At 36.0% G+C, this 27,500-nt stretch overlaps 2 protein-coding genes across 3 annotated transcripts in view; both read right to left on the reverse strand.

Annotated features, from left to right (window-relative positions):
* Positions 1–21,776, reverse strand: part of LOC144973096 (chitinase-3-like protein 1) — a 28,255-nt gene extending 6,479 nt beyond the window's left edge. The window contains exons 1-8 of the mRNA XM_078915126.1: positions 21,476–21,776; positions 17,773–17,965; positions 16,172–16,327; positions 15,422–15,512; positions 12,058–12,182; positions 10,112–10,217; positions 8,895–9,080; positions 7,614–7,736 (exon numbers count right to left, since the gene is read on the reverse strand). Of these exons, the coding sequence (XP_078771252.1) occupies positions 7,614–7,736; positions 8,895–9,080; positions 10,112–10,217; positions 12,058–12,182; positions 15,422–15,512; positions 16,172–16,327; positions 17,773–17,965; positions 21,476–21,536 (1,041 nt within the window). The 5' untranslated portion in view covers positions 21,537–21,776. The remainder of the gene's footprint in view (positions 1–7,613; positions 7,737–8,894; positions 9,081–10,111; positions 10,218–12,057; positions 12,183–15,421; positions 15,513–16,171; positions 16,328–17,772; positions 17,966–21,475) is intronic.
* Positions 21,777–26,107: 4,331 nt separating this feature from the next.
* Positions 26,108–27,500, reverse strand: part of LOC144973097 (uncharacterized) — a 26,748-nt gene continuing 25,355 nt past the window's right edge. For both annotated transcript variants that reach the window (XM_078915127.1, XM_078915128.1), the window contains one exon: positions 26,108–26,762. Coding sequence is in view for 1 of the 2 variants with exons in the window: in XM_078915128.1 (XP_078771254.1) it covers positions 26,585–26,762 (178 nt within the window). In the remaining variant the exon portion in view is untranslated. The remainder of the gene's footprint in view (positions 26,763–27,500) is intronic.

Here is a 27,500-nt window from a genome sequence, read left to right on the forward strand (position 1 = left end):
TATCACCCTAAAATTGTTTCGAATGCAATAAATAGTGGAATTTTAGTGTCATTTCCCATTTTTTGCCTCATATCATAAATATTTTACAAAGCCATATAGCGTTTTTAAATCTTTGATAGCCATTTTCTCTATAATTTGAAAAAAAAATCTATTACAGTGTACTTGTTTCCCTTCAGGATGAATAAACAAGAGGGATTTTGCACTAGCACAATTCAGGCATGCTTCAGGGACATATAACACAAATTAATCCGGGTGTTACAGTTTTTTCAAGTATCATTTATAGGAGTTATGGCCCTTGAAAGGTCATCGGGTGCAATTTTTCGTGAACTCATTTTTGTGAATAAAATGATTGTTTATCACCCTAAAATTGTTTCGAATGCAATAAATAGTGGAATTTTAGTGTCATTTCCCATTTTTTGCCTCATATCATAAATATTTTACAAAGCCATATAGCGTTTTTAAATCTTTGATAGCCATTTTCTCTATAATTTGAAAAAAAAAATCTATTACAGTGTACTTGTTTCCCTTCAGGATGAATAAACAAGAGGGATTTTGCACTAGCACAATTCAGGCATGCTTCAGGGACATATAACACAAATTAATCCGGGTGTTACAGTTTTTTCAAGTATCATTTACAGGAGTTATGGCCCTTGAAAGGTCATCGGGTGCAATTTTTCGTGAACTCATTTTTGTGAATAAAATGATTGTTTATCACCCTAAAATTGCTTCAAATGCAATAAATAGTGGAATTTTATTGTCATTTCTCATTTTTTGCCTCATATCATAAAATATTTTACAAAGCTATATAGGGTTTTTAAATCTTTGATATTGATAGCCATTTTCTCTATAATATGAAAAAAATATATATTACAGTGTATTTGCTTCCTTTCAGTGATAAATAAACAAGAGGAATTTTGTACTAGCACAATTCAGGCATGATTAATGGGCATATAACACATATACATTTGTAACATTTGACCTTGCTGTAGCAAAGAAAGCTTACGATATTGTCTGGCAAAACCCACAGCTTTACAAAACAGTCATTATTCACCTGGGTGTCTTTCACACCATAATTTCATATCTTGGTGCCCTGGGAAAGCTCCAAAGTGGATCTGGTTTTGAAGAAATTGTGACTGAAGCAGGGCTATGTGCTCATGGTTCTATGGATAGGGTTATGAGTGGAAAGAACTACAACAGGGCTATACGAGTGCATGTGTCTGTTTTGGAGGCTCTAGAGAGGCTTCTGCTTGCAAAATTTGAGCAGAACACGGATTCAAAACTCAGTAAAGACCTCATGTCTTACATAAAGGAATTCACCGAAGGAATTTCAAGCTATACAGCTAATAAAATTCTCCAGCCAACTGTGTATGCTGAGTTATTTTCCCAGTATGAAGCCTTCAAAGAGAGTGTCCGCTCAGGAAAGTACGGAAAAACTGCACAATACTGGATCCAATACATGGACAGAGTTTGGCTTCTCCTCCAGTTTCTGCGAGCTACCAACTTTCTTCTTCATATATCTTGTTTAAAAGAACTGTGCACACTGCTTTTTACCATGAATCACCACAATTATGCCAAGTATCTCAGTGTATATTTTGTGTCACTAGCCAACCTGATTCATTCCCACCCAGGGGCAGAAGAAATGTTACAAGATAATGGATTTAGTGTCTCCAGATCAAGGACGCCTGCTGGAAGAATAGCAGTTGATATGACCATTGGACAAACAATAAACAAACATGCAAAGACAAAAGGAGGTATTGTTGGGTTCAGCAAGAGTCTTCCAAGCTATTACCGTTGGAGTGTAACAAGACACAATCGAGCAGAATATGTATCAGCAACCCAAAGAATGATCAGCAACAACAACTGTATAGATATAGACACCCACAAAGAATTGAGCCTTGCAGAAAAAGACAAAGTGAAAAGCGAGTGCAAAAGATCCTCCAGGCATTTTCAGCATTATTTATCAATCCCTTTGAAGTTGAAGATGGTCTGGTCAGTCTAGCTTCAGGAATGAAAGTGCAAGAGGATGTTGCTGATGACCTGCTAGCCGTGGAAAAAACAGGAAAAAGATTGTTTGAAAGTTTTGTTGAAAACAGACTGAAGGAAAAGACTGTAGAATTTCATAAGCCATTAGCAAGGAACAAGACCAAGACATTTGCATCATTGAGGAAAGTGGTAACAGTGAAAAAAGACATGAACGTGGTCAAAATCAAGGCACAAAGAAATTTATTTGGCCAGCTTCTTGTTTTGTCCCAAGAACACAGTGTTGATCTTCAAAAAGTTCTTCAATATCCTCTAACACCTACTCCATGGTCGCTGGCTTCATCAGATGGTTTACCTCTGAAGACCAACAAAGCAACTCTGTTGCACAAGCTCACGCCTGACAATTCATTAATGTTCGAGGATTATGCAAAAACAAAACAAACACCGTTTACATTGTTGATGGCAATGCACTGTTACAAACTCTGTCAGCAATCCCAAATACATTTGGTGAAGTAGCCAAACTTACATTTTCCTCCTTACCACAAGCAGCTTGTGTACACTTTGTGACTGATACTTACATAGAAGATTCAATCATAGAAGATGCATACTTGTTAAGAGGATCTGCAACAACAGTGCCCAGACGTTGGAAATCATTTCTCAGCTGCGTTGATAACAAAAGACCCCTCATCAGGTTTCTCCTCAAGGAATGGGAAAGTAACGAATATGCAAAGAAACTGAGAAACAGGGAAATCTTCTTTGTCTGTGAAGAGAGATGCACCTTACTTTACAGTGACACGGATGAATTTACCACAGCTGTACCTTGTCTAGATCTCTACTCATCACAGGAAGAGGCAGACACACGAATTATACTGCACTGTCAATATGCTTCCCGCCAACCAAACTGTGAAACAATTGTTGTCAGATCACCAGACACGGATGTCTTCTTACTTCTCCTTTCATTCTCAGAGACAATTGGAAAGACCCTGATTTTTGATACTGGCTGTGGCAACAACAGGCGACAAATCAATGTCTCTCAGATAGCAAAGATGCATTACTTGGTGTCCATGCATTCACAGGCTGTGACACAACAAGTTGCTTTGCTGGGCAAGGAAAGCTGAAAGCTCTAAAGTTTCTTCAAAAGGAGGAAGATCTTAGAATTCTGTTCTCCAGATTTGGAACATCAGCAGCTGTTTCGAGTAATGACTGTCTCATGTTAGAGTCATTTGTGTGCAAGCTGTATGGCAAAACCTCATGCACAAGTGTCAACAAAGTGAGGTATGACATAGTTCGCCAGCGTTTCAAAGGAAAGAAAGGTACCATCTCATGCAGTGGTGGAATTGATCTGTGTCAGATGCCTCCTTGTAGTCAAGTATTGTCACTGCACATATCAAGAGCCAACTTTCAAACTCTCATTTGGAGGAATGCAGTGTGCCAGAATCCTAGCATTCCAAAACCAGAGGATAACGGTTGGCAGAGAAATTCTGCAAATGAATTGGAAGTACAGTGGTTCAAAGATGCTTTCATTCCAGATGAGTTGCAGGAAATTGTGTATGAAGAAAGCTGCACCAGTACTGCCGAGGATGGTAGTGATAGCTTTGACAGTGATTTCCTTGACGACACTTCAGAGGACGAAGAGGATTTTGCTACTGATGATGAAGATATGTAATAAATTGGTGAGCAGTGCAAACTGTTAAGGAGTAAAGCATGTTTGCAAAACACATAAGGATATTGTTTTTATGTACTTACTGCATCTTGAATCAAGAATCCCTTTTGAGTATCAATTATTCTTCATAATATAACAATGCGATTTCGTTCAAAAGTCTTCGGTAATGATGCTTCACTTGGGTTGTGAACAAATTAATCTTTTTTCATGATATATCTATTGTTTTTACCACACCTTCAACTTACTTTTAAATGTGACAACTGGACATCAATACCATGTTTAAAAAGAATGAAAATTATGATGAATTTGGCATCCGACAAAGTGGAGAAAAATGTAAGGGTTGCGTACACTTTTTGTTTTTCCTGTGACGTAGAAATATGAAGGTTGTTGTTGAGGCTTGGGCCATAGCTTTCTTCAGTGCTACATTTTTAATTAACATGCTGTTTTTGGCCATATTTAAAATAATTTTTTGTGTAAAACACTGAAATAGCCCATAAGTTTAGATATGACACTTCATGAGATTACTGACAAATTGTTTCAACTTTCTGTGAGTCTATATAATATTTACAAATTGAAAGCTTGTGCACATAGTTTGATAGTATATTCAATTTCCTTCAGTTTGATACCCAATTTGCATATATTTGAATTAAGGGGATGGGCGGGTCCTCGATTGTCGAAAATCGAGTGAAATATCGATTTTGAGATTTTTTTATTTTTGAAAAGTTTGAAACCTTTGCTACATGAAAATGTGTTTGTTGACTCTCAGATGGGTCAGTTTAGGTCCAAACTGACCTCTTGAAGTCCAAGGGGGTCTGTAAATATAACGTTACAGCCTGGCTTGACAACGAAAAAGCCATATAAACATTAGGCCAATATGAGAATAAAACATCGATAATAATAGGCAAGTTTGGTATCGATAGTTTCGTCTATTTTTGGTCTATACGAAATGCCCACTGTCAAGGTCTTCGGTCTATCTATATTTAGTCAAGAGCCTTTCCAAAAACCCCTTCTCTGACCCAATTGTGAGGGGTTGACTGATTGTAGTAAAATCGTGAGTAATTGTTGTGACCTTTGCCTTGCTAGCGCTGTTCTCATTGGTTGTTCAAAATAGTCGATGATAACATGACCTGATACTGCTTTCTGAGTGGTTAGCGGGCGAGTCAAAGTTCATACTTTGACCTCACCTTCGCATGCGTCGCATGTAAACATTGTTATTCTGTGTGTGATTTTTCTTCTTCCCGGGGACATAAAAGTTTTGTTTTGTGAAAAGTACCGACACGTACGCAACAAGTATGCCAAGAAAGACTCGAATTGTACGACTTGCAAAATCAGCAGCTCGAACAAGATGGGAACAGTAATATTATTGTGAATTTTTATAGTTAGAATTTGTCACTCCTTCGTAACATGATGCAAAATGAATAAGCGCTGAGGGCTCTAAATGAATGAATGAAGTTACTGTCGAGCTAGACTGAGTATTGGTTGTAAACGAATGAGCGAGAGGTTTGTTATGCACTTGAGAACCATAGAGAGAGAGAGAGAGAGAGAGAGAGAGAGAGAGAGAGAGAGAGAGAGAGAGAGAGAGAGAGAGAGAGAGAGCGCGCAAAATCCACTAACTGTACTCAAAACGCTTTACAAAGGGTCCCTGACCGACAGCAACACGTAAAATGTAGAACAAGACATGACGCCTGTTAGGCGATATTACAATTTTTCCGACAGCGACAGCACTGTTGACGGCTAAGTACTCATTTTACATCCGAATACGGTGAGAGAACGGGAGTAAATAGTCTTTTCCAAGGACTCAACTATGCGCTGAACCAGGCTCGAAACCAGGACCTTCCGATCCGAAAGCGAGTGTCATACCACAAGACCATTTAGCCGCTCATAGCTCAGATAGATAGATAGATAGATAGATAGATAGATAGATAGAGGGAGAGAGAGAGAGAGAGAGAGTGTGTGTGTGTGTGTGTGTGTACGTACGTGTGTGTGTGTGTGTGTGTGTGTGAAGCCGAGAAAAGGCAAGGCAGGAACAGGAGGCTGAAGAGGGAGGGTCTGCACATCAAGCAGGGTCATTTTGACCCATGAATGCATGATCTTGTCTGAGTTTCCTGTGCTTGAAACTTTGAATGCGTTTTTTCTCTGTTTGTGCTTTTTCTACATATATTTTGCTACTCTTCCTTTATTTGTAAACATTTTTGAATGATTTTTCGCATGTGCATACAGTATTACTAGCTTCATAAAACTGAGCATTTGTATTTCAGATTTATTTTATAAATTTTGCGTAAATGTGGGTCAAAAGTCCAAAAATGGGTCAATTTTTGATGTTTCAAAATTGATGAACTTTGAAAATCAATAAAAATAATACTATTGTAGATATTAGAAAACCGATGCTTAGCCCAAAAGAATGGCTCAAATACTACTTGTGTACCTATTTTCATGTCAATAACTTGTCATTTGGCGAAGCCTTAGCATTTTGAAAACTACTTCATTATAGGGTATCAAATTTCAAAATGGCGGCGTTACCATGGTAACCAAAAACTGAAATTTAGGTTTTCAATGTTTTTTCCTCTAATTAGGATGTACATAACCTAAAATTACCACTAAAAGTCAGCTACTTATTACATTTTAGAATTTCGTCTTCAGGACCCGCCCATCCCCTTAATATTGTAGTCTCCAGAGCCTTTGAAAGAAATGTTGTCTCTTTTTTGCAAGGGGACACAACTCACTTTTTTCAAAGAGCCATAACTCTCTTAAATGACACTTATTTTTACGGTAACAGTGGAATTTGTATGGCCAATAAGTTCTATTATTTGAAAAACATAGTGGCATAAACTCCCAAATGGGGGGGAGGGGGGGGTCCCAGTGGCCTAAGCACTATTATGACTAACCTCTCGAGCTAATCCTAATAGAAAAAAACAACTCTCGGACTGCTTTGCACTACCTTTCAATACTTCACAAATCAAAACGGCGGCCGAAAATCAAAACAATGGTCAAATTAGGAAATTTTAAACTTTCACAAATCTATCAAGGTTTGTTCTAGAGTTTTTAAAATACTTCTATATAATGACTCACTGAATAAATTAATTCCTGACAAAATATCAACGGTGAAAATACAAATTTAAAGAATACTGGGGATGTAGGAGCTTTCGGAATGCCTCCCCTTTACTTAACTTATGGAAAAACAAACACCCTAGCACCTTTAATACCACTTATGACTAACCTCTCGAGCTAACCCTAATAGTAAAAAAAGAATCAAAATGGCGACTGAAATCCCTTCATGTGATCAAGTGAATAATATCACTATGAATGCCACAATTTTCTGAAAAATGCCAACACACACACACACATGTATACACCACACACAACACACACACAAAACACACACACACACACACACACACAAACATACACGCAATTAGAACATACTACCACATAACAAAACTGATCACCGCTAAATCAACAACACAACGGAAGTAATAATAATACTTGATGTCATAAATAGATGACGCAAATTGACAACTTTTTACAGTGTCAAAATTAGTTGATTTTGAGAGTCAAGTGTCGTCGGTACATATTTTATGATATTATCTGTTTGACTCAACGAACTTTCAAACTGACTTTAAATTATAAAAGGAAATCAAGTTATCTGTTTATCTATCTGTAAAAAATACATTTCTAATTTTCAAATCTTTCAGTAGAGTTGTGTGCCGTATCAATTTTTTTATTGACTCAAATAAGCACAATGTTATCCACAATGCTATATTTTTTAAAGAAAGGATATATATATATATATATATATATATATATATATATATATATATATATATATATATATATATATTTACACATATATATATATAATATATATATATATATATATAATATAATATATATATATATATATATATATATATATAATATATATATATATATATATATATATCGCTTTAAAGTACTTGCGGCGTGACCCTACCTTAACTTTGATAGCATCTTCATTTTCGTAGGTGATGAATTGGTCTCCGTAACCTCCATACATCGTCTGGCCGGTCGCGTCGTAGGTGGAAGTCCATCCGGGTTTCTCTTTCAGTTGGCACACCTAAGGGTTTCATTTATTATTATTATCATTATTTATATTTTATTATTATTATATTATTATTATCATATATTATTATTATTATTATATTATTATTATATTATTATTATTAGTTATTATTATTATTATATATTATTATTATTATTATATTATTATTATTATTATTATTATTATTATTATTATTATTATTATTATTATTATTATTATTATTATTATTATTATTATTATTTATCATTATCACATCATCATCATCATCATCATCATCATCATCATCATCATCATCATCATCATCATTATTATTATATTATTTATTGCTATCATTATTATTATTATTATTATTATTATTATTATTATTATTATTATTATTATTATTATTATTATTATTATTATTATTATTATTATTCATTATTATTATCATTATTATTATTATTATTATTATTATTATTATTATTATTATCTCATTATTATTATTACTATTATTATTACTATTATCATTATTATTATTATTATTATTATTATTATTATTATTGTTATTATTATTATTATTATTATTATTATTATTATTATTATTATTATTATTATTATTATTATTATTATTATTATTATTATCATTATCTTTATTATTTTAAAATGAAGAATGAACAAATTTAAATTCTTAATGGCATGGTGAAGTTTAGATTCAATGGTCTGTTTCGAGATAATTCTTAAATAATCTAGGCACTAGTTTAAGTGCAGCGCTGAACAGGCGTGATATATTCTGATTTTTTTCTATTATACCTTGATAATGAATAACAACTCTGCATCGTATTAACGACCCGCATACCAATGATTGGAAAAGCATTCAATAATTTTAACTCTTACTAACACTTATTATAACCATAACGTTTTGAAAGTATTGACGGCATTTTCAGTCACGTCCAGTGCATACAAATAAATGCAATTAATTCATACTTTCCTCTGAAGGGTGATGGGAAATACCACCATATAAACCTCAGATGCAGCCCTACCATAGAACACTAGAGATGGGGGTGGGCTAAGCTAAGAGCCCTACAATAACAGCTGCCTCCCTCCCCCTCCCCCCCCCCCCCCTCCCCCAAACTAAGCTGGATTCTCCTGCGAAGTTATGGGAACCAATCATAAGCATCAAGTTTTACTTCTTACCTCATAATGAGAAAGAGCACCTGGTTCCCTTGTGAACGGACCCTTTCTCCCTGGACCCGTTGTAGGAGCGCCTAACCTGATGTCACCTGACGTCTTCAAAGTCCACGTCCTGGCGTAGAAGCTCAAACCAAGGTTGATTTTATGCAGAGGGACTCCTTTTCTCAAATACCAGTTCACAGCGGCAATCTGAATGGATTACAATTAACTAGTTAACTGCCATACTCTGGAAAAAAACATGTATTTAAATATTTGGCCAGAAAACTCGTCCCTCAAATATCGATTTAAACGACCCTCATCTTGGCAAAAAACTCCTAACGCGAAGTTCCAGGTTTAAGAGTCTTTGCCAAGATGAAGGTCATTTAAATCTATTGAATCAATGATTCACCTTTATTTTTTAAAAGTTTTATTTTAGTAATACAAATATAAGAACGGAGTTCATCCACTCCAGTTATATTTCTGTAGGCTTAGAAAAACATTGACTTTACCTTCTAATATTAAATTATCATTCCTTTAATAGCTTCTGTTTGAATTCATTTCAAATTAGTGAATACTTTTCTTTCAGCGTTTGTCACGTAGCCCCTTATTATAAAAGCTGATTGATTTAATCTTCATTACTCACTTCTCTCGAGAACTTACGCCTGGCGGCCACACTATTCCACCTCATTTTATCTATAATATTATTTTCGAGATTTATATCTTACTATCGGGACTTTGCGGAGCACTTCATTAATTTTGATTTTCGCCAGCAACACGCCGGAGCTGGCTATGTCACCTTTGCAAGTTCAATAAATGTCAAGAATTTATCAAGCCTGGGCCGGTTAGAGGAATAACTGCAACTACTCTCAGACTGGAAGTGGAATCTATAAGTCCGCTCGAGATATCTAACACTGTCATCATCCCGCTAAGATCGCATAAGATACGTAATATCATCATAATCTCATTTGTAACTGTGATCACGATTCATATATAAGACGACTCGTTTAATTAAATTTCACCTCTCTATTCATATCATCTTAAGCAACTCGTCATTTGTTCTTTTTAAAAGTAACTGTTAAATTCTGGGGACCTTATAAATCACCTCTTTATCATGTAGTCGGGTTAGCTCATGGACGCTCATTATTAGACCATGACAACGACGACGATGATGATGATGATGGTGGTGGTGGTGGTGGTGGTGATGTGATGATGATGATGATGGTGATGATGATAAAACTCACCACAGACAGATTATCAACATTAGACTGGAGAGTGGAGGCCAAGCCGGTATGGTCTTCCCATGATCCATGGAGATCGTAAGCCATCAAGTTGTACATGTCCATATATCTGGAGAATATTGTTAAACCAATTAATACTAAAGGGTGCGAGAGAATAAAACGGAAAAGTTTAGAAGCCTACAGACGTCAGACACGTCTGAAATTTTACCACAATTAATCCCAATTATTCAAAGTTATGTATACAATTGTCCAAAAATATATTTTAAAATCTTCATTCCACGAGTGTTTTATTAGCACACCGCAAAAATGCCACATCGAAGATTTTGGACGTAATTCTATAATTTTTATGTGATCTTTTGAGCCCCCACTTTGCTGTACGGCTGATCCGTAGCATTTTTTTACAATGATCCAATAGATTTTCTAATCTTTTGAATAGGGGGGCGATCCTTTGCATTTTGAATTTACTCTTTTAACTCTGTTTGAGTGTAAACTGCTGTACCATCCTTATACACCATCAATGATCAAATGCTGTAGTCATAGGATTCAAGTCAGGATACACTGGAGGCTAGTGATATTTGGAAATAAATTGAATATGATGTCTGCTCGTACTGAAAATGATGCTGCATTGTTAAAATAAAAAAAAACATATTCTAGACTTCGTTCCGATCTGTCATTTGTTATTCAACCAGACGCGGCAACTTTTTACACTAGTAACACCGCACTACTAAAACAAGACGCAAATTTGGAAACTTTTGATATCATGATTTGTATACGAGTTTAGTATAACCGGTATAGCTTCTTAACCAATGAAGCATTTTTATTAAACTTGACAAGAATTATCTTCAGGTTTTGTTCATGATGCTCTTTTAATTTCCGGGTTTTTTTTCTTCTCGCACTCTATATAAAACTCCTTATGCCACCATCAGCGGAGAACCTGCAATACTTGTGGAGACATAAAGGATTTTACAAAAAGACACTCAACTATTTTGATTATTATATCACTGTGTTGTGGAAAGTAACAAAGATCGGGACGAATCTTTTGAATCATCAACGATCAAAATCGATCCGGTAATAAAGTAAATTGGTGCGCGAAAATGAATCTGGCAACAGGGCGGCCAAACAACAATTGAAAACTGCGTCCAATGTGTTCGGAAGTGGATGACTTTTAATAAGCTTAAATTAAGCCATGATAAGACTGAACTAATTGTTATCTGTAAGAAACAAGCTGACGTTATACAAATCGCTACACAAGCGTTCGAGTGCGCGGTGGGAAAGAAGTTCGGATTGCAAAATGCAAGAATGCAGGAAATATTTTATTCTACCCATCAAACAATTTTGATTTTATCATATCAGATTGAAAGACATTCTTCATCAACCAGTTAACTGTCTTACTCTTGAGAGAGACACGCACTGAAAAAATTTGGCCAGAAAACTCATCCTTCAAACATCGATCGATTTAAATGGCCCTCATCTTGGTAAACTCTCAAACTTGGGACTTCGCGAAGTTCCAAGTTTGAGAGTTTTTGCCACGATAAAGATCAGTATGCGAAGTCATAGGTTTGAGTTTTTTCTTCCAACATGAGGGTCATTTAAAACGATCGAATTTAAAGGACGGGTTTTCTGGCCAAATTTTCAATGCCTGTTTTTCCAGGTTACAACAGTTAACTGGTTAAAGGATTCAGCTTAAGGCGGTCTGCCATATTTTAGTTGAATTTAAGGCTTGACAACCTGACGTCATATTTGGTTTTGTATAGACGATTTCATTACGCGTTACTATTTATGGGGAGGAGTAGAATAATTTTGAATGCACTTCGCGACGGCTTGCTGCCGTGTCATAATAAATCTGTACGTATTCATACTCGTCCTTGTGTCAAATGTCATACACATGACAATTGTACCAAATGGTATGTATTAAAGTGATGTAGTTTAAAACTAAAGACACTACCAACCTGTCCATAGTCGGCAGGTCATAGGCTTTTTCGGCATTACGAATTCCTGCCGCCACTGCCATGGTGATCAATAGTCGATTCCGATTGTGCTGCCTGGCCTCGTTTTCGAATTCCAGTCTCATTTCCTTTGATTAGGAAGAAACAAATATAAATATAATGATTTAACTATTATTGTTTATACAATATCTTTTAACTACTGTTGTAACAATACATATCTGCCAAGAATTCTATAATTTAGATATCATTTCAATAGATGGATATGTTTATCTGCAGTTGATACCTAAACTAATTTATAAGTTTTCGCCACTTTTCCATAAAAAGCATAGGACATTTTTCTATAACTTTTTCTATGATTTTACTATGTTCAATGCGCTTCACAATAAAAGAAAACTTTTGAAAACATGGGATAATATGTAGAGTAAGATCCACGAAATGTGCTCAAAGCGCTGTACAACAGCAAAACTTATGTAGAATGGTGTATGACGTTTGTAAGAGGCTATTACATATTTTTACCTAAGTTGGGATGGGGAGAGATTGTAACTAAAGAGCCTTTTCCAAGGACTCAACTTTGGACATGAACCAAAGACCTGTAGGCTTGATGGAGAGTGTCATACCACAAAACCACAAAGCCACACAATACTTAATTTATTCCCCGAAATAGGAAGAAGATGGCGCTGGCGAAGTCGTTTGGCTAGAATGGAAAACGGTCACTTCCCAAGGCAACCATGTACTGGACAGCAGATGGGAAGGGAAAGCGAGGGAGACCCAAAGATACCTGGCGAAGGACCATAGAAAAAGAAATAAAGGAAGCAGGCCCGTCCTGGAATACAGCCACCACAAAAGCAGCCGACCGCAAAAATGGAGATGTCTGGTGGATGCCCTTTGTGCCTCAAGGCCCGAAGAGGATTAAGTAAGCAAGTAAACAAGTCTTATGGAAAAAAGAAATCCATTTTATACAGTTAGGTTTTATCTTTGTACTAGCATAATATATACTACAATGCCTTTAGGCAGTCACTCATTCGGGCGAGGGAACATGTGTAAAGTACTCTTCCCAAGAGCAAGATATGAAGTGAGTAGAAAAGTGCCAGAAGACAATAGAGAATAAAATTTTTTTTCGCGGCGGTGGTGGGGTTTGAACCTGCGACCTTATTGGTACGACAACTCCGCCTGGCAGGTGAGAGCGTGGCTCTACCGTGTGAGCTATCCACGAACACAAAAAATATTCGTTTCAAACCCAAAGTCATTTCTAGATCCCTCTCTCACCCACTTCTTGAGATCGCCGATTCGTTCACCACCATCGCGAAGTAATTTTGACCAGCAGTTAAGCTTAATAGCCAATATTCTCATCACAAACATATAACATAGAAACGATTGAGACATTGAGTATGCTCCGGTGTATGGGGTGAATTTTTAATTCAGAAAAGTGAGTGGAGCAGGCACTTATGTTGGTAACAACAAAGATATGAAGTGAGTAGAAAAGTGCCAGAAGACAATAGAGAATAACATTTTTTTTCGCGGCGGTGGTGGGGTTTGAACCTGCGACCTTATTGGTACGACAACTCCGCCTGGCAGGTGAGAGCGTGGCTCTACCGTGTGAGCTATCTACGAACACAAAAAATATAACTTAGCTTAACTGCTGGTCAAAATTACTTCGCGATGGTGGTGAACGAATCGGCGATCTCAAGAAGTGGGTGAGAGAGGGATCTAGAAATGACTTTGGGTTTGAAACGAATATTTTTTGTGTTCGTGGATAGCTCACACGTAGAGCCACGCTCTCACCTGCAGGCGGAGTTGTCGTACCAATAAGGTCGCAGGTTCAAACCCCACCACCGCCGCGAAAAAAAATTTATTCTCTATTGTCTTCTGGACTTTTCTACTCACTTCATATCTTGTTGTTACCAACATAAGTGCCTGCTCCAAATCACTTTTCTGAATTAAAATTCACCCATACACCGGAGCATACTCAATGTCTCATCGTTTCTATGTTATATGTTTGTGATGAGAATATTGGCTATTAGCTTAACTGCTGTCAAAATTACTTCGCGATGGTGGTGAACGAATCGGCGATCTCAAGAAGTGGGCGAGAGAGGGATCTAGAAATGACTTTGGGTTGAAACGAATATTTTTGTGTTCGTGGATAGCTCACACGGTAGAGCCACGCTTCTCACCTGCCCAGGCGGAGTGTCGTACCAATAAGGTCGCAGGTCAAACCCCACCACGCCGCGAAAAAAATTTTTATTCTCTATTGTCTTCTGGCACTTTTCTACTCACTTCATATCTTGTTGTTACCAACATAAGTGCCTGCTCCACTCACTTTTCTGAATTAAAAATTCTTCCCAAGAGCACAACATCGGAGTCAAAGTTTTGCGAACTTGCTGTCTCACAAATCAGATAAGATCATGCTCTACATCGCTTGACTTTGTTTCAAGACCACACAGCTACAGTTACTGACGTCACGCAGCCATCGAATTGGTGATTGATAGATATCGTATGTCGACTTTGATCAAACGGGTGGTAAGCTTGTTTTTTTCGTTTTAAAACAAATATTTTTTGTATGTGTGTGTGTGTGTGTGTGTGTGTTTGTGTGTGTGTATATGAGAGAGAGAGAGAGAGAAATGAAGAGAGAGAGAGAGAGAGAGAGAGAGAGAGAAAGAGAGATAGATAGATAGATAGATAGAGAGAGAGAGAGAGAGAGAGAGAGAGAGAGAGAGAGAGAGAGAGAGAGAGAGAGAGAGAGAGAGAGAGAAGTGTGAGGAGAGGGGAGGGAGGTGAAATGTAGGACTTTATTTTTAGAGATTGTTCCTCATCTAACCTTGCCATAAAATAAGGACATCGTTACATATTTTTTTACCCCGTATTTTTTTTCTTTTTCATCTTCTTTTTTCTTTCTTTCTTTCTTTTCTTCTTTAAAAGTTTTAATGGCGGGAATCATGTATTTATAATTTTTAAACGACCTGGGATATCAAATTGACATTGTGATTCCTACTGGTGTTTGAACGACGTACCCATAAAAAATGAGCTTTTATATAGCGCAATATCCACTAAACTTGCTCTGTTAGGCGATATTACATTTTTTTCGGCCAGGTATTCGTTTTACACCTGAGTACGGTGAGAGAATGTGAGTAAAGATTCTGTTCCAAGGACTCAACTATGCGCCGAGCGAGGCTCGAACCCAGGACCTTCTGATCCGAAAGCTTGTATCATCTGATAGCCTATCGTATTTATGTGCTCCATTTTAACACTATTGTAATGGACAACATTATGCGTTGGTTTGAGAGTAATTCTATTACAACAATGAGGCTTAAAAAAAAAACAGGCTTGCTTATCAGACCGGCAAATAAGTACACGTCATTTATGAACCAACCTTCAAAAGATGAACAAGATTCTGTTTATCAGCGGCAACAATCTGCCCGGGATATTCCCAATCCAGATCCACTCCATCAAAGTCGTATTTCCTGTTGCAGGCGAATCAAAACAAATACTCATTGCTATCGCTTTAATTGACACGTATAATATGCAGGTCTAACATCCGAACGCAATTATGGGTCTAGTTTAACAAGGTTGTAATGAACAATATTTTGCGTCGTTTTAAACCTTTCCATTCCAGCAATGAGCCCATAATGAATTGGGATATAAGTCAAATAAGTGCACGTCGGTTTTCATGTATGAATCATTTTAAATGCTGTTATATCATCGTCGTCGTCATCACCGTGATACACTCTTTCTAATCGTCGTCATCGTCATCATCGTTATCGTCATCGTCGTCGTCGTCGTAATCATCTTCAACACCAGAATCATTATCGTCGTCTTCGTCTTCACCACCATCATCACCACAACCATCACCACTACCACAACCCACGGCAACCACCACCACCACCACCACCACCACCATCATCATCATCATCATCATCATCATCATCATCGCCGTTAGTATCCTCTACACCATCACCATAAGCATCATTATCAACATTAATAACAACAACAACAACAACAACAACAACATAATCAAAAACAACAATGACAAATGACGACAATAAATAAAACAACAACACTAACCCCATGGAAACCAATGACAAAATTACCCAAACACGCAAACAAACACACAAGGACAAACCTCATTAAAGCGATACTGTTCATTATAAACTCCCGCCTGCTCTGTTGTGTGGTGCTCATGGCCGTGAATGGTTGGGGTCCATGATTGTACCCTCCTACAGCCAGCAGTGTCTTGAGATGAGGATGGGTCTTCTTCAGGTTATTTAAGGCTGTCCACCTGGCGGATCATAATAATATAGATAGAATGAAGTTGACGTGCTCCGGTCTTTGTTATTGTTTTTTGCCATCCATGTTTATGAGTAATTCTCACTTAACTGTATTATCTAGATTATAAAAATGCATGGTTACACATAGTTTTGTGTATTGGTCCGAACCAACTATGTGCAACCTTGAACTTTTATAGTCTGGTTAATAAAGTTTTGTGAGAATTACTCATAAACATGGAAGGCAAAAATCAATAACAAAGCCCTTAGTGACGTCAACTTCATTCTATCTATAGAAAGTACGAAATTGACGTCACTCAGCTCTTTGTTATTTTTTTTTTAGCCAGCCATTTTTATGAGCAGTTCTCACTAAATTGTATAGATAGTATGCGCTTGGCTAATAAGCTCATACTCATAACATTGCCATCCGGAAGTATAACGAACCAATACACAAAACTGTGTGTATCCATAAACGTGTATTGTCGGGTTAATACAGTTCAGTGAGCATTATTCATAAACGCGGATGGCAAAAAAACAATAAAAGAGACCCGAATGACGTCATCTTCGAACTATCTATAGATAGTTTTGTGTGTTGGTCCGTTATACGTCCGGGTGGCAATGTTATGAGCTTCTTAGCCAAGCGCATACTATCTATTGATCAGACTTCAAACGTTTAAGGCAATAAAAATCTGTATTTTGTTACGTTTTGGAACTGTTATAGACTCGTGTTTGTTTATTACATTTAAGAATCCACAGCTTCTGGCAGCTTAGTTTCACTTCAACGCACTTCATAAATGTTAAAGAGATTACATTTCATAACGTAATAGTCGCCTGCTGGATGCCCTTTAAGAAAAAAAAAAGAATGCTTAACTTACGATTTTGTGTCACTCTTACAATTTTTTTACAAACATTTTAGCTTTCATTTCGGTTAAATAACGTTCTACTCAACATACCTATAGAATAAGATGCCATGAACATGCCAAACTAACTTAACATTCTAAAGGAGTATAATAATACAAGTTTGTGGATCCGTGAGTCATTTAGGGAGTATAAACGTTTTGTTGTTAGTGTAAAGCCAATGTGCAATTATGATACTGCAGTACTCTGAAAAAACACATTTTCAAAATTATATTTTTTAAAACATGTCCTTCATTTATCAATCGATCAATTGATCCTCACCAAGCCAACAAGTCTCAAACCTGGGACTCATGAAGTCTTCTTTGAAGTCCCAGGCTTGTGAGTTTTTGACAAGATGAGGGTAATTTTAATAGATCGATATATTGGAAGTCACTGGTTTGAGAGTGTTTTTTCTTTTGGTTTTTTTTTTTTTGTTGTTGTTGACAAGATAAGGATAATTTTAATCAATGGATATTTGAACGACGAGTTTTTTGGCCAATATTTTAAAAATGTGTTTGTTTTTTTCTCATTTTTTTTCCAAGTCCGTCAGGATAATTCTTACATTCCTCCATTGGGCCTCATGTCGTTATTTTCGTAAGGTTCTAACTTATTTCCGACCACTTTAGCAAAGGCGAATATGATGTGAGTGCAAAGTGAGGCATCGATGTCTTTGACGGTATATCTGCCCATCCCAGGACGGTACTGTGGCCAGTTTGAGTAGTAGCACACCACATTTCTCACAGCATCTGACGGTACTGAAAAGAGTATGGAAGCAATAGAGAAAACAAATTCTAACAAATTTTACATTGTAAACTGACTCCCGAAACGTTTAAACAAGTTTTTTTTATAGAGCAATATCCACTAACTGTGCTCAAAGTGCATTACAGGGATCCAATCCAATAATTAAAAAATGAGCATTTATATATCGTAATATCCGATTAATGAGTTCACGGCGCTTTACAAGCGAGACCTGACACCTGTTAGGCAATATTACAAATTTCTTTACAGACGGACAGCGCTGTTAAAAGCCAATAACTCATTTTACACCTCAGTACGGTGAGAAAATGTGAGTTAAGAGCCTTTTCAAAGACTCAACTATGCGAGACTAGAATCCTGGATGTTCCGGACTGTATGTATAATACATAATCACAGGAAGTGCGATACAACTTCACACAATAATAACTACGACAAAGTTACACTCACAGTAGATTGTTTTGCAAGAAACATATATGTATATGACATAATTATATATATATATATATATATATATATATATATATATATATATATATATATATATATATATATATATATATATATATATATATATATATATATATATGTGCGTGTGTGTGTGTGTGAGTTTGTGTGTGTGTGCGTGTCAGAAGTCTGGAGCCAATACGAAATCGTATACATTCTGAAACTACTGAAGATATAAAATTTGTTTCAGTTCTTTAAAAATCATTCAAGTTTTTATTGTTGCCACGTCTAAGATGGCAGTTGAATCTGTCAGCAAAGAAATGCTCAAAAGCACTTCGAGAGAACTTAAGCGACGCATTCAAAGTAATGATCACATAGAGAGAAGGGGAGAAGGATAAAGAGATACACGGAGACAGACAGAGATAGAAAGAAAGATAGAAAGTGTTTGTGTGTGTGTGTGTGTGTGTGTGTGTGTGTGTGTGATAGAGAGAGACAGAGAGAGAGAGAGAGAGAGAGAGAGAGAGAGAGAGAGAGAGAGAGATATTTGATTCTCGCAGAAGATTGTTAAATGCGGGATGGAAGTTGAAGAAGAACAGGAAAAGGAAAACAAAGGAAAAAAATGAAAATGGATGATTGCAACGTATGTGGTCAGGAAGATGATAATAATAAGAATAAATATTCTTCTTCTTCTTCTTCTTCTTCTTCTTCTTCTTCTTCTTCTTCTTCTTCTTCTTCTTCTTCTTCTTCTTCTTCTTCTTCTTCTTCTTCTTCTTCTTCTTCTTCTTCTTATTATTATTATTATTATTATTATTATTATTATTATTATTTATTATATATTATCGTTATCGTTATTATTCTCATCGTTATTATTATCATGATTATCATTTATTATTATTATTATTATTATTATTATTATTATTATTATTATTAATCATCAACATCATACCTTTTTGTTATTGTTTTTGTAACTGCTAATTTTATTGTTACAGTTATTACTATTACATTATTACATTTTTTAAAGCATAAAGTTTGTTCAAGACGAAACGTTTTATACATTTCGAAGTCAAACGAAATGTTGACATTGGCCCGATCCGAAAAAAAAAATAATAGAAGACAGAATTATTAAGAAAATCAACATACCCAATATATGGCGATGTGTTTCAAGGGCGAAATATACTTGTATTCAATTTTTTTAAAATGAGCTTTTATAAAGCGCAATATCCACTAAACCTGCTCAAAGAGCTTTACAAGTGGTCCCCGGCCAACAGCAACACTTAACATGTAGAACGGGACATGACGTCTAAAAGGCGATATTACAATTTTATGTTTCGACAGAGACAACACTATTAACGGTCATGTACTTATTTTAACCTAACTACGGTGAGAGATTATTATGAGTAAAGAGCCTTTTTCCAAGGACTCAACTATGCGTCAATCGGAGCTCGAACCCAGGATCTTCCTATCCGGCGAGTGTCATACCACAGGACCACAAAGCCCTTAATCATTATGGTTTAATATCTCACTCTTATCCTTTGTTTTACAAACATTCATGACTTTTACACGCACTAATTTTTCAATGTTACCGGTATGATTGGGGGTCCCGATATTTCAGTTGGTACAGCACTCGCATGACAGGCAATGAAACCGAGATCAAATCCCAGGTGTAGTCGAGATTTTTTACTGCCCCCAACCCCCCCCCCCAACCCCACACACACAAACTTTGTCCCTGTCCGTCCAATTGGATAGCTGGGTATGTTATATATGGCGGAAAGTACTTTGCGATAGACTAACGTATTATCCAAAATGGTAGCAAGCAATTGCTATTTTCCGTTTCACGTTATAGAAACTACTCCAGCACCATGGTCCCAGTGACTCTGGAATGATTCAGGCAGACAGTCTTTTAACTGTCTTGCTATCGGCCATTTCCAAAATTTTCCTAAAAATTCCACACACATCCAACACAAAAAGTCATTTTTCTTTCACAAACAGAAAAACATCAGGTAGGTAACATTATACTGTGTAAAGGAAAACTAAAACGTTTCTTTATATTTTGTAATACAAGGTGACCCTTGTCTTTCCATGATTTCAAAGACGTATTATTCTAAAACCATTATAGATATTTACATCTGGTTTTCGCCATCTTCTACTTCTAGGAAAAAGTCATACATTTATGACCATTAGCCATAGACCCACATTACATCTCCAGATTTAGAAAAAGCAACCTGGACCTAAAATACATCATTTTTCTCTCCTTCTATTGCGACAAATCGTTTTGTGTAACGTGATTGCATGAAACAAAATTGTCAGAAATTGCTCAACAAGCTTTCATTTTCATAGCCCAGTTTGCATACAATTAAAGGAAAACGACTTTTTAAAAAACAGGATAATCTTAATTTTCTGAGCTACATAGTGAGAGACTATTGTCGCACTGTTTCATTTCCGAAGGAGAAAGAGAGAAAAATTAAGTATTTTAAGTTCATGATGGTAAATTTATAAACTTCGTGATTTGATGTGGATCTATGAAGATGGTGAAAACTAGATGTAAATATCTATAACGGTTTAAGAATAATAAATCTTTGAAATCAGAGAAATACATTAAGGACATTCTGTATACAATAGAAATCAGATTGAGAGAATTGTTGATTGCATCGTAACGAATGTGACGATTTTCCTGTGGTTGGTATGGAGAAGGTTAACTCTGAATCATTATTCTACCTCACGTCAGTTTATTGACTATATGAACATTGGTGAAAAGGCCGCAATAACAAGAACAACAACAACAATAACAGCAAAAAATGAGATAAATAATAGGAAATAACTTTGCGTTAAAATATCAGTCAATTAATATATTATATTGTGTTACGGTCCCAGAGAAACAAGATAGTAAAGTAGGTGCTACCATTTTTTTTAAATCCCTAAAACTTAAATTCAGCATTCATCAATTGGTTGAGGCCATTTTATAGTTGGGAGGAGGGGGGGGGGGGTGTAGAGAGATGCTTTCTTATTTCACATTATTTTTACTATCTGCTTTGTATGGCCATTTCACAAATATATGATATCTTTACCTGTGTAGGTTAATCCAAAGATCAAAAAAGCAACAAGCCCAATAAGTGAGAGTTCACACATCGTTGTCTGTTCACTTAGCAAGATTTTCCACTATTGAGCTTTCTAGATACGTTTTCAGATAATTAAAAAAATACACAATAATTCAATGACTGCAATATTCCCATTACAAACTAGTCTAATATTGCTCTGATCTCTAGGGACTATTACTAATAAATGTCACTAAAGATCCTTCTGTGAAAATCTCCCCTACCAAGAAGCTATCACTATCACAGACTTGCTCTCTCACTCTCTACCTGTATCGGGGCGAGTCTTTATACCTTCCATTTTTGTTCTCATATCATTTCGAGTCAAAGGTCAATATTGACAAAACGAAATTTTTATATTTTTGCTAGAAAATTCTCACTTCTTATAAAGTTGCCGCCACAATTAAATCAAACACACCAATTTAACATACATATCTCTTTATTCCCTAATTCCCCGTTTCCTCATGCGTCTTAATCTAAGTCAAACAGGATAAATTCACAAAATAAATAAAATTTTATATTAAATTGCAATATCCCGTGCTTGATTTCTCTTGACTCCACCTGTGAATCACGCTCTATCAATAAAAGAACACCTTCTTCTTCACGATCCTTCCTGGTATGACAGAATTACAATATAGGTCATTGTTTTAATGGTAATAATTTTTCCTTATTTAGACAGGTAGTACTGGGCATTTGAAACCCAGAAAGAGCTGATGACGTCATTGAATATTGCCGTTATTATTTTGTTGTCATGTACAGTATTTTACAAGTTTTAAAAGGTATGAGGTTCGATCACCATTCGAGTTAGGCTGATCTTTTAGGATTATTTCTTTTTTCTTGTATTTCTCATACACCACATTTTCGGATTTTTATCAAGTTTTAACCTGTTAAGACACGCACGTATTTTTTTTTAATGTCCAGAAAATTCGTTCTTCAAAAATCGATCGATTCAAATGACTCCCATCTTGGTAAAAATTCTCAAACCTGCGACCTCTCGAAGTTTTCCATCAAGTCCCAGGCGTAAGGAGGATCGTCACGTTGTCGTAGTGAAAGAGCTTGAGTACCTTATTGATCCTGAAGCTGATGCCAGCCCAGATACAATTATGTTGGAATAACTGATGGTGAAATGTCAAACTAACGATAAGAACGATCCAACTAAGCCTCCAGACAAGACCTGCCTTCTCCTGAACTCACAGCTCCAAATTGAAAAGCATGCATATTAGAAGCTTATACTATAAGTGTAAAAGAGAAATAACTGCTTGTATTGAAAAAAAATCTAAAATATGACATTTCTCGTCATTTAACTTTAAAATCACCTTTTTTGCGTCTGAATAGCCCCGCGAGGAACCGATTCGGAGTAGTGGATTACATACTATGGTCTTTCAGTAGGGTCAATTACAAAGTTCATTGACGATACAAAGAGATCTTTTTGAAACGCATGCTTGAAGTATGCTTGTGTTTGTTGGACACACCTTGAAGCGCGGCCAAACTCTGCAGTGCTCCAAATGAAAACGCTTTACAGCGAGTCCACTACAATACTCCTCCTCTTCCTTGTCCACCACCTCCTCCTCCTCGTCCTCCTCCTCGTCCGCCTTCTTCTTCTTCTTCTTCTTCTTCTTCTTCTTCTTCTTCTTCTTCTTCTTATTCTTCTTCTTCTTCATCATCATCTTCTTCTTCTTCTTCTTCTTCCTTTTCTTTACTAATTCAAGAACCGACAGCTTTGCTGACTTTATTTTAGAAAACTGCACAGAAGGTGATTCGAAATTTCTCCATATATGGACAAGTCAGTATTTGATTGGGAGAACAATGAATGCCTGCAAAAGTTTCCATCGATACTTTCATTTTGATACTTCTCATCTTTACATTATTTTGTGTGTGTCTGTGTGTGTGTGTGTGTGTGTGTGTGTGTGTGTGTGTGCGCGTGTGTTCTTGGAATAATTACAAATGGAACAGACGCACCATGTTTTAAAATTTTTAACTGCTTTCTCGTTGAAATGAAAGAGACTTTGTACCAAGCAAAACAGGACATATATTCCTGGATTGACACGAGATTAGCCAACTGGAATCAATCATGTATGTCTCATACAAAGTGCTTTCAGTGACTTTTTGAGATCAAAGTAAATTGTAGCCTACCATTCAACATACTTTATTTTATTAACAATGGCCATTCTCCATCAAATAGCCCAACATTTTCATGCGAACTAAAGTAACAATACATGTCCAACCATCGTCCCCAAGTCACAAAGGGGAATTGATGACAACAGACTGACAATGATGCAAGATAAATATTCAATATGTGACTTTGCGCGTGCACGTCGATACCATCATGTTTTGAGGGCCAATCTTTCGCCAAGCAACCATAGTCTACTTGCTCCAGTTTTTGGACGTAATCGCGTTTTTTTAGATCAAGGGGATTTACATTGTCGTTGAGATTCAAGGCAGTCACTTTAGATTGATACCTGATACATGTGTCACTGGGATGCATGAAATATATTCATTTGTTCCCCGGAATATTATGTCAATATTTGAAATGGGTAGGGGAATATTCTGAAGTATTTATAAAGCAAACCTTTAATATTTTATTTGATGTCTTTGTCTCAGGTTCATGTTTAAAGTTAATGAAAATAAAAGTTTTGACATGCAAATGAAAATGAAGATGAAACGGAAACGAGCTCAACACCACTCTTAATAAAGGAAAGGAGGAACCAAGAGTGTAAATAGTAAAATGTTTAGGAAAAAATAAGCTTTTAGCAAAAATAACTCTAAGGAGCTCGACATTTCATAATTCTCCGACGTCTAAATTTGAGTTCGAAGAGGCAAACTTTCTAGATTACCTTTGCGAATGATCTAAGAGTTTCCGAACTATCTCAAGCTGTAATCTGTTTGTAAAAGTTTCTTGAAGGAGGGCACGGTTTTATTTATGAATCTTGCAACCCGACAACTCTCTTTATTTAAGTTGATGCATCTCCATTGCCTTTGTTATTTGGGCGTTGCCTTCTAATAAAGGATCATACACCATTTTGTTGTAAGGAAATTCAAGGTTGCTCCTTCACTATTTGGCCTATAAAGGAGAAGAGCTATTAGATAACTTCTACCTATCAACCATTTACAACCAGCTTCTATTGGGTTTTTTTTCAAGCACACTTCAATTCCATCTACTTATAATGTTTGTGAATGAATAGGTAACCAAAACCAAAATTATCCAAGCTTGTTTAGACATTGTAATATAATTGGTAAACTTGGTTTGCTCATAATGTAATAGGTTGGGGCGATGATGTATTGATAACTTACTCGCCAAAGTTGTAAATTCGTCTCTCCATATGAGCGCTAGAATTGTTTTTGTCACTGCACTTGAGTGCTGAAGGCTCTGTCCTCTGGGATCGTTCATATGTAGACTGACTAAGCATTTAGAAAATTAGTAAAATAAATGATTTCAAAATTCAGTTTGAATTGAAGCAGATCGGACAAGCAAGAGCCTCGATACTTGTTACCAAGTTACGTTGACGTCAACAAATATGGCGCCCTTTGTTAGGAAGCTGAGAGCTTCGGAAGGGAAATGTGACGAGAATTAATGACAAAAAATAGCTGTTTTTTAAAAGTATCCAAATAATATTGTCACTGGGTAAGAAAAGCTGTAAAGACTTTACAGATCATTGAATGCACCAATTTTTTTTTTGTAACGAGAGTACAAAATACAACTCGGATCGGTGGTCATTGTGCAGTTTATATAGCTTTAGCAAAGAATGAGTACGGGAATTTCAAAGACTTTGGAAACGAATATCTAAAAATTAAGAAATAAAATAGGACAATTCAAATCAGTGAAAAGCATTCGTTAAATTATAATAATAAAATGAATATTGAGATATGATGACAAAATATAAAGATAAAAATGAACAATTATATTATAATAAATAATATAGTAACATTCAACACATAAATTTTTCTTTATATTTTTCATAGTCATGTTCATCTGTATGAAGGTGTGCCATAAATCCATGCTATGATTGGTCAAAACTCTACTTGTTAATTACACAATATCTTGTCCACTTGATTGTCTCGATTTCTTCAAATTCTTTTTAAGATAAAAGAAAAGCAGCCCCGACAGCCAATGTTAAACACGTTCTACTTAAATTTAATATGGCCTTCTTTACTTTTTGACCCAAAAACTTATACTTCATAATTTGATCGATTAAAAAGATATTTGATTTGTCAAAAATTCTCAAACCCGAGAATTCAAAGATAAAAATTGGAGGTCGCGCAAATCAATCGATATTATTATGGAGTTAGAATATTGCTCCCCAAAGTTTAAAAAGAGCATTTTCTTATTGTGAGATATTCCGCTAGCTCAGTTGATAGAGCATTCACTTTACACGCAAAGGGATCTCGACGCCCTTCTCCGCCCAGCAGTGATCGGATAACTGGGTCTGTTAGATCTGGCGGAAAGTATTTTTGCGATAGACTAGTGTCCTATCAAAAGGTAGCAAGCAATTGCTATTGTTTGATTCACGCTATAGAAACTGGGATAAACTCCGGCTCCGTGAGTCTAATGGCTCTGAAAAACAACTTTGGTTTTTGTTTTTGTTTGTTTTTGTTTTGTGTGTGTGTGTGTGTGTGTGTGTGTGTGTGTATGCGTGTGTGTGTGTGTGTGAGACAACCATGCTGTAACATGTGTCGCATCGCCTTAACCAGGTAAAATATCGGTTTGAGAAACTTTATTGTCTGATTGGTAGAATTTAGTAAGTGAGAACTAATCATAGAAATGGCAGGCGAAAAACTATAACATACAGATGTGTGACGTCAATTTAGTTCCTTCTATGGAAGGAACGAAATTGACGTCACTCAGCTCTCAGTTATTGATTATTTTTTTTGACATCCATTTTGGTGATAACTTCTCACTAAATTATATTATTATAAACGCATAGCATCAAAAGAAAAGAGAGAGAACAAAATTGACGTCACTCAGCTATAAGCATTTAAGGTTACAAATTGTTTGGTGTGTTGGTATGTTATATCCGACTGGTGGATGTTATAAGTTTATTTAATTAAGCGCATAGCGTCAATAGTAAGATAAACTAAGGACAATATTTAAAAATGTTTGAGCACGGTTTCGTTGGGCACAGGAAGGTCGGGATCAAAGTGCCATCCGTGGCAAGGGGCTGCAGTTGTACGTGGCAGTTGGTGTTTCCGCGCCTGATGATGATGATGATGTTGATGATGATAGTCATGGTGTGACTGCCATTGACGAACACTGGTGTAGGGTGGCCTGTGGACGACAAACAATAGATAGATAGCCCTATTCCAGTGCACATGTTGGTTGGATTTGAAATTTAAATTAATTGATGGTGATGATGATGATGATGATCATGACGACGACGACGACGACGGTGATAATGATATAATGGTGATGATGATGATAAAAAGCAACAACAACAATGATGCTGCTACGCTGCTGCTGCTGCTGATGATGATGATGATGATGATGATGATGATGATGATGATGAGGATGATAATAATAATAATAATAATAATAATAATAAATAATAATAATAATAATAATAATAATAATAATAATAATAATAATAATAATAATAATAATAATGATATATTTAAAAAAAATAATAATAACAACAACACCAACAACAATAATAATAATAGTCTACGCAGTTCTAACATATCCACAATAGAAATTGATGACGTAACTTTAAATCTCTCTTGATACTATCAAATAATTATTATCTTTCTAATCTATCCTTTTAAAGAATAGGGTTGGGATCAACATTTCATTGTTCCGTAAAGCCAATGTTAAATTTTTATCATCGGCAACAGAATTACCGGAAATCTGAAAATAGACAAAAGTACAGTCATCTTCTTTCTATCTATAGTCTATAGTCTAATACTCATAAAAATAGCTGGCTAAAAACAATAACAAAGAGGTGAGTGACGTCAATTTGGTTCTATCTATAGATACTGTGCGCTTGGCTAAGAAACTCGCAACATGGCC

The sequence above is a fragment of the Berghia stephanieae genome, chromosome 5 (assembly GCF_034508935.2).
Source record: "Berghia stephanieae isolate SIO BIC M18660-M18661 chromosome 5, UCSD_Bste_1.3, whole genome shotgun sequence".
Classification (NCBI taxonomy): Eukaryota; Metazoa; Mollusca; class Gastropoda; order Nudibranchia; family Aeolidiidae; genus Berghia; species Berghia stephanieae.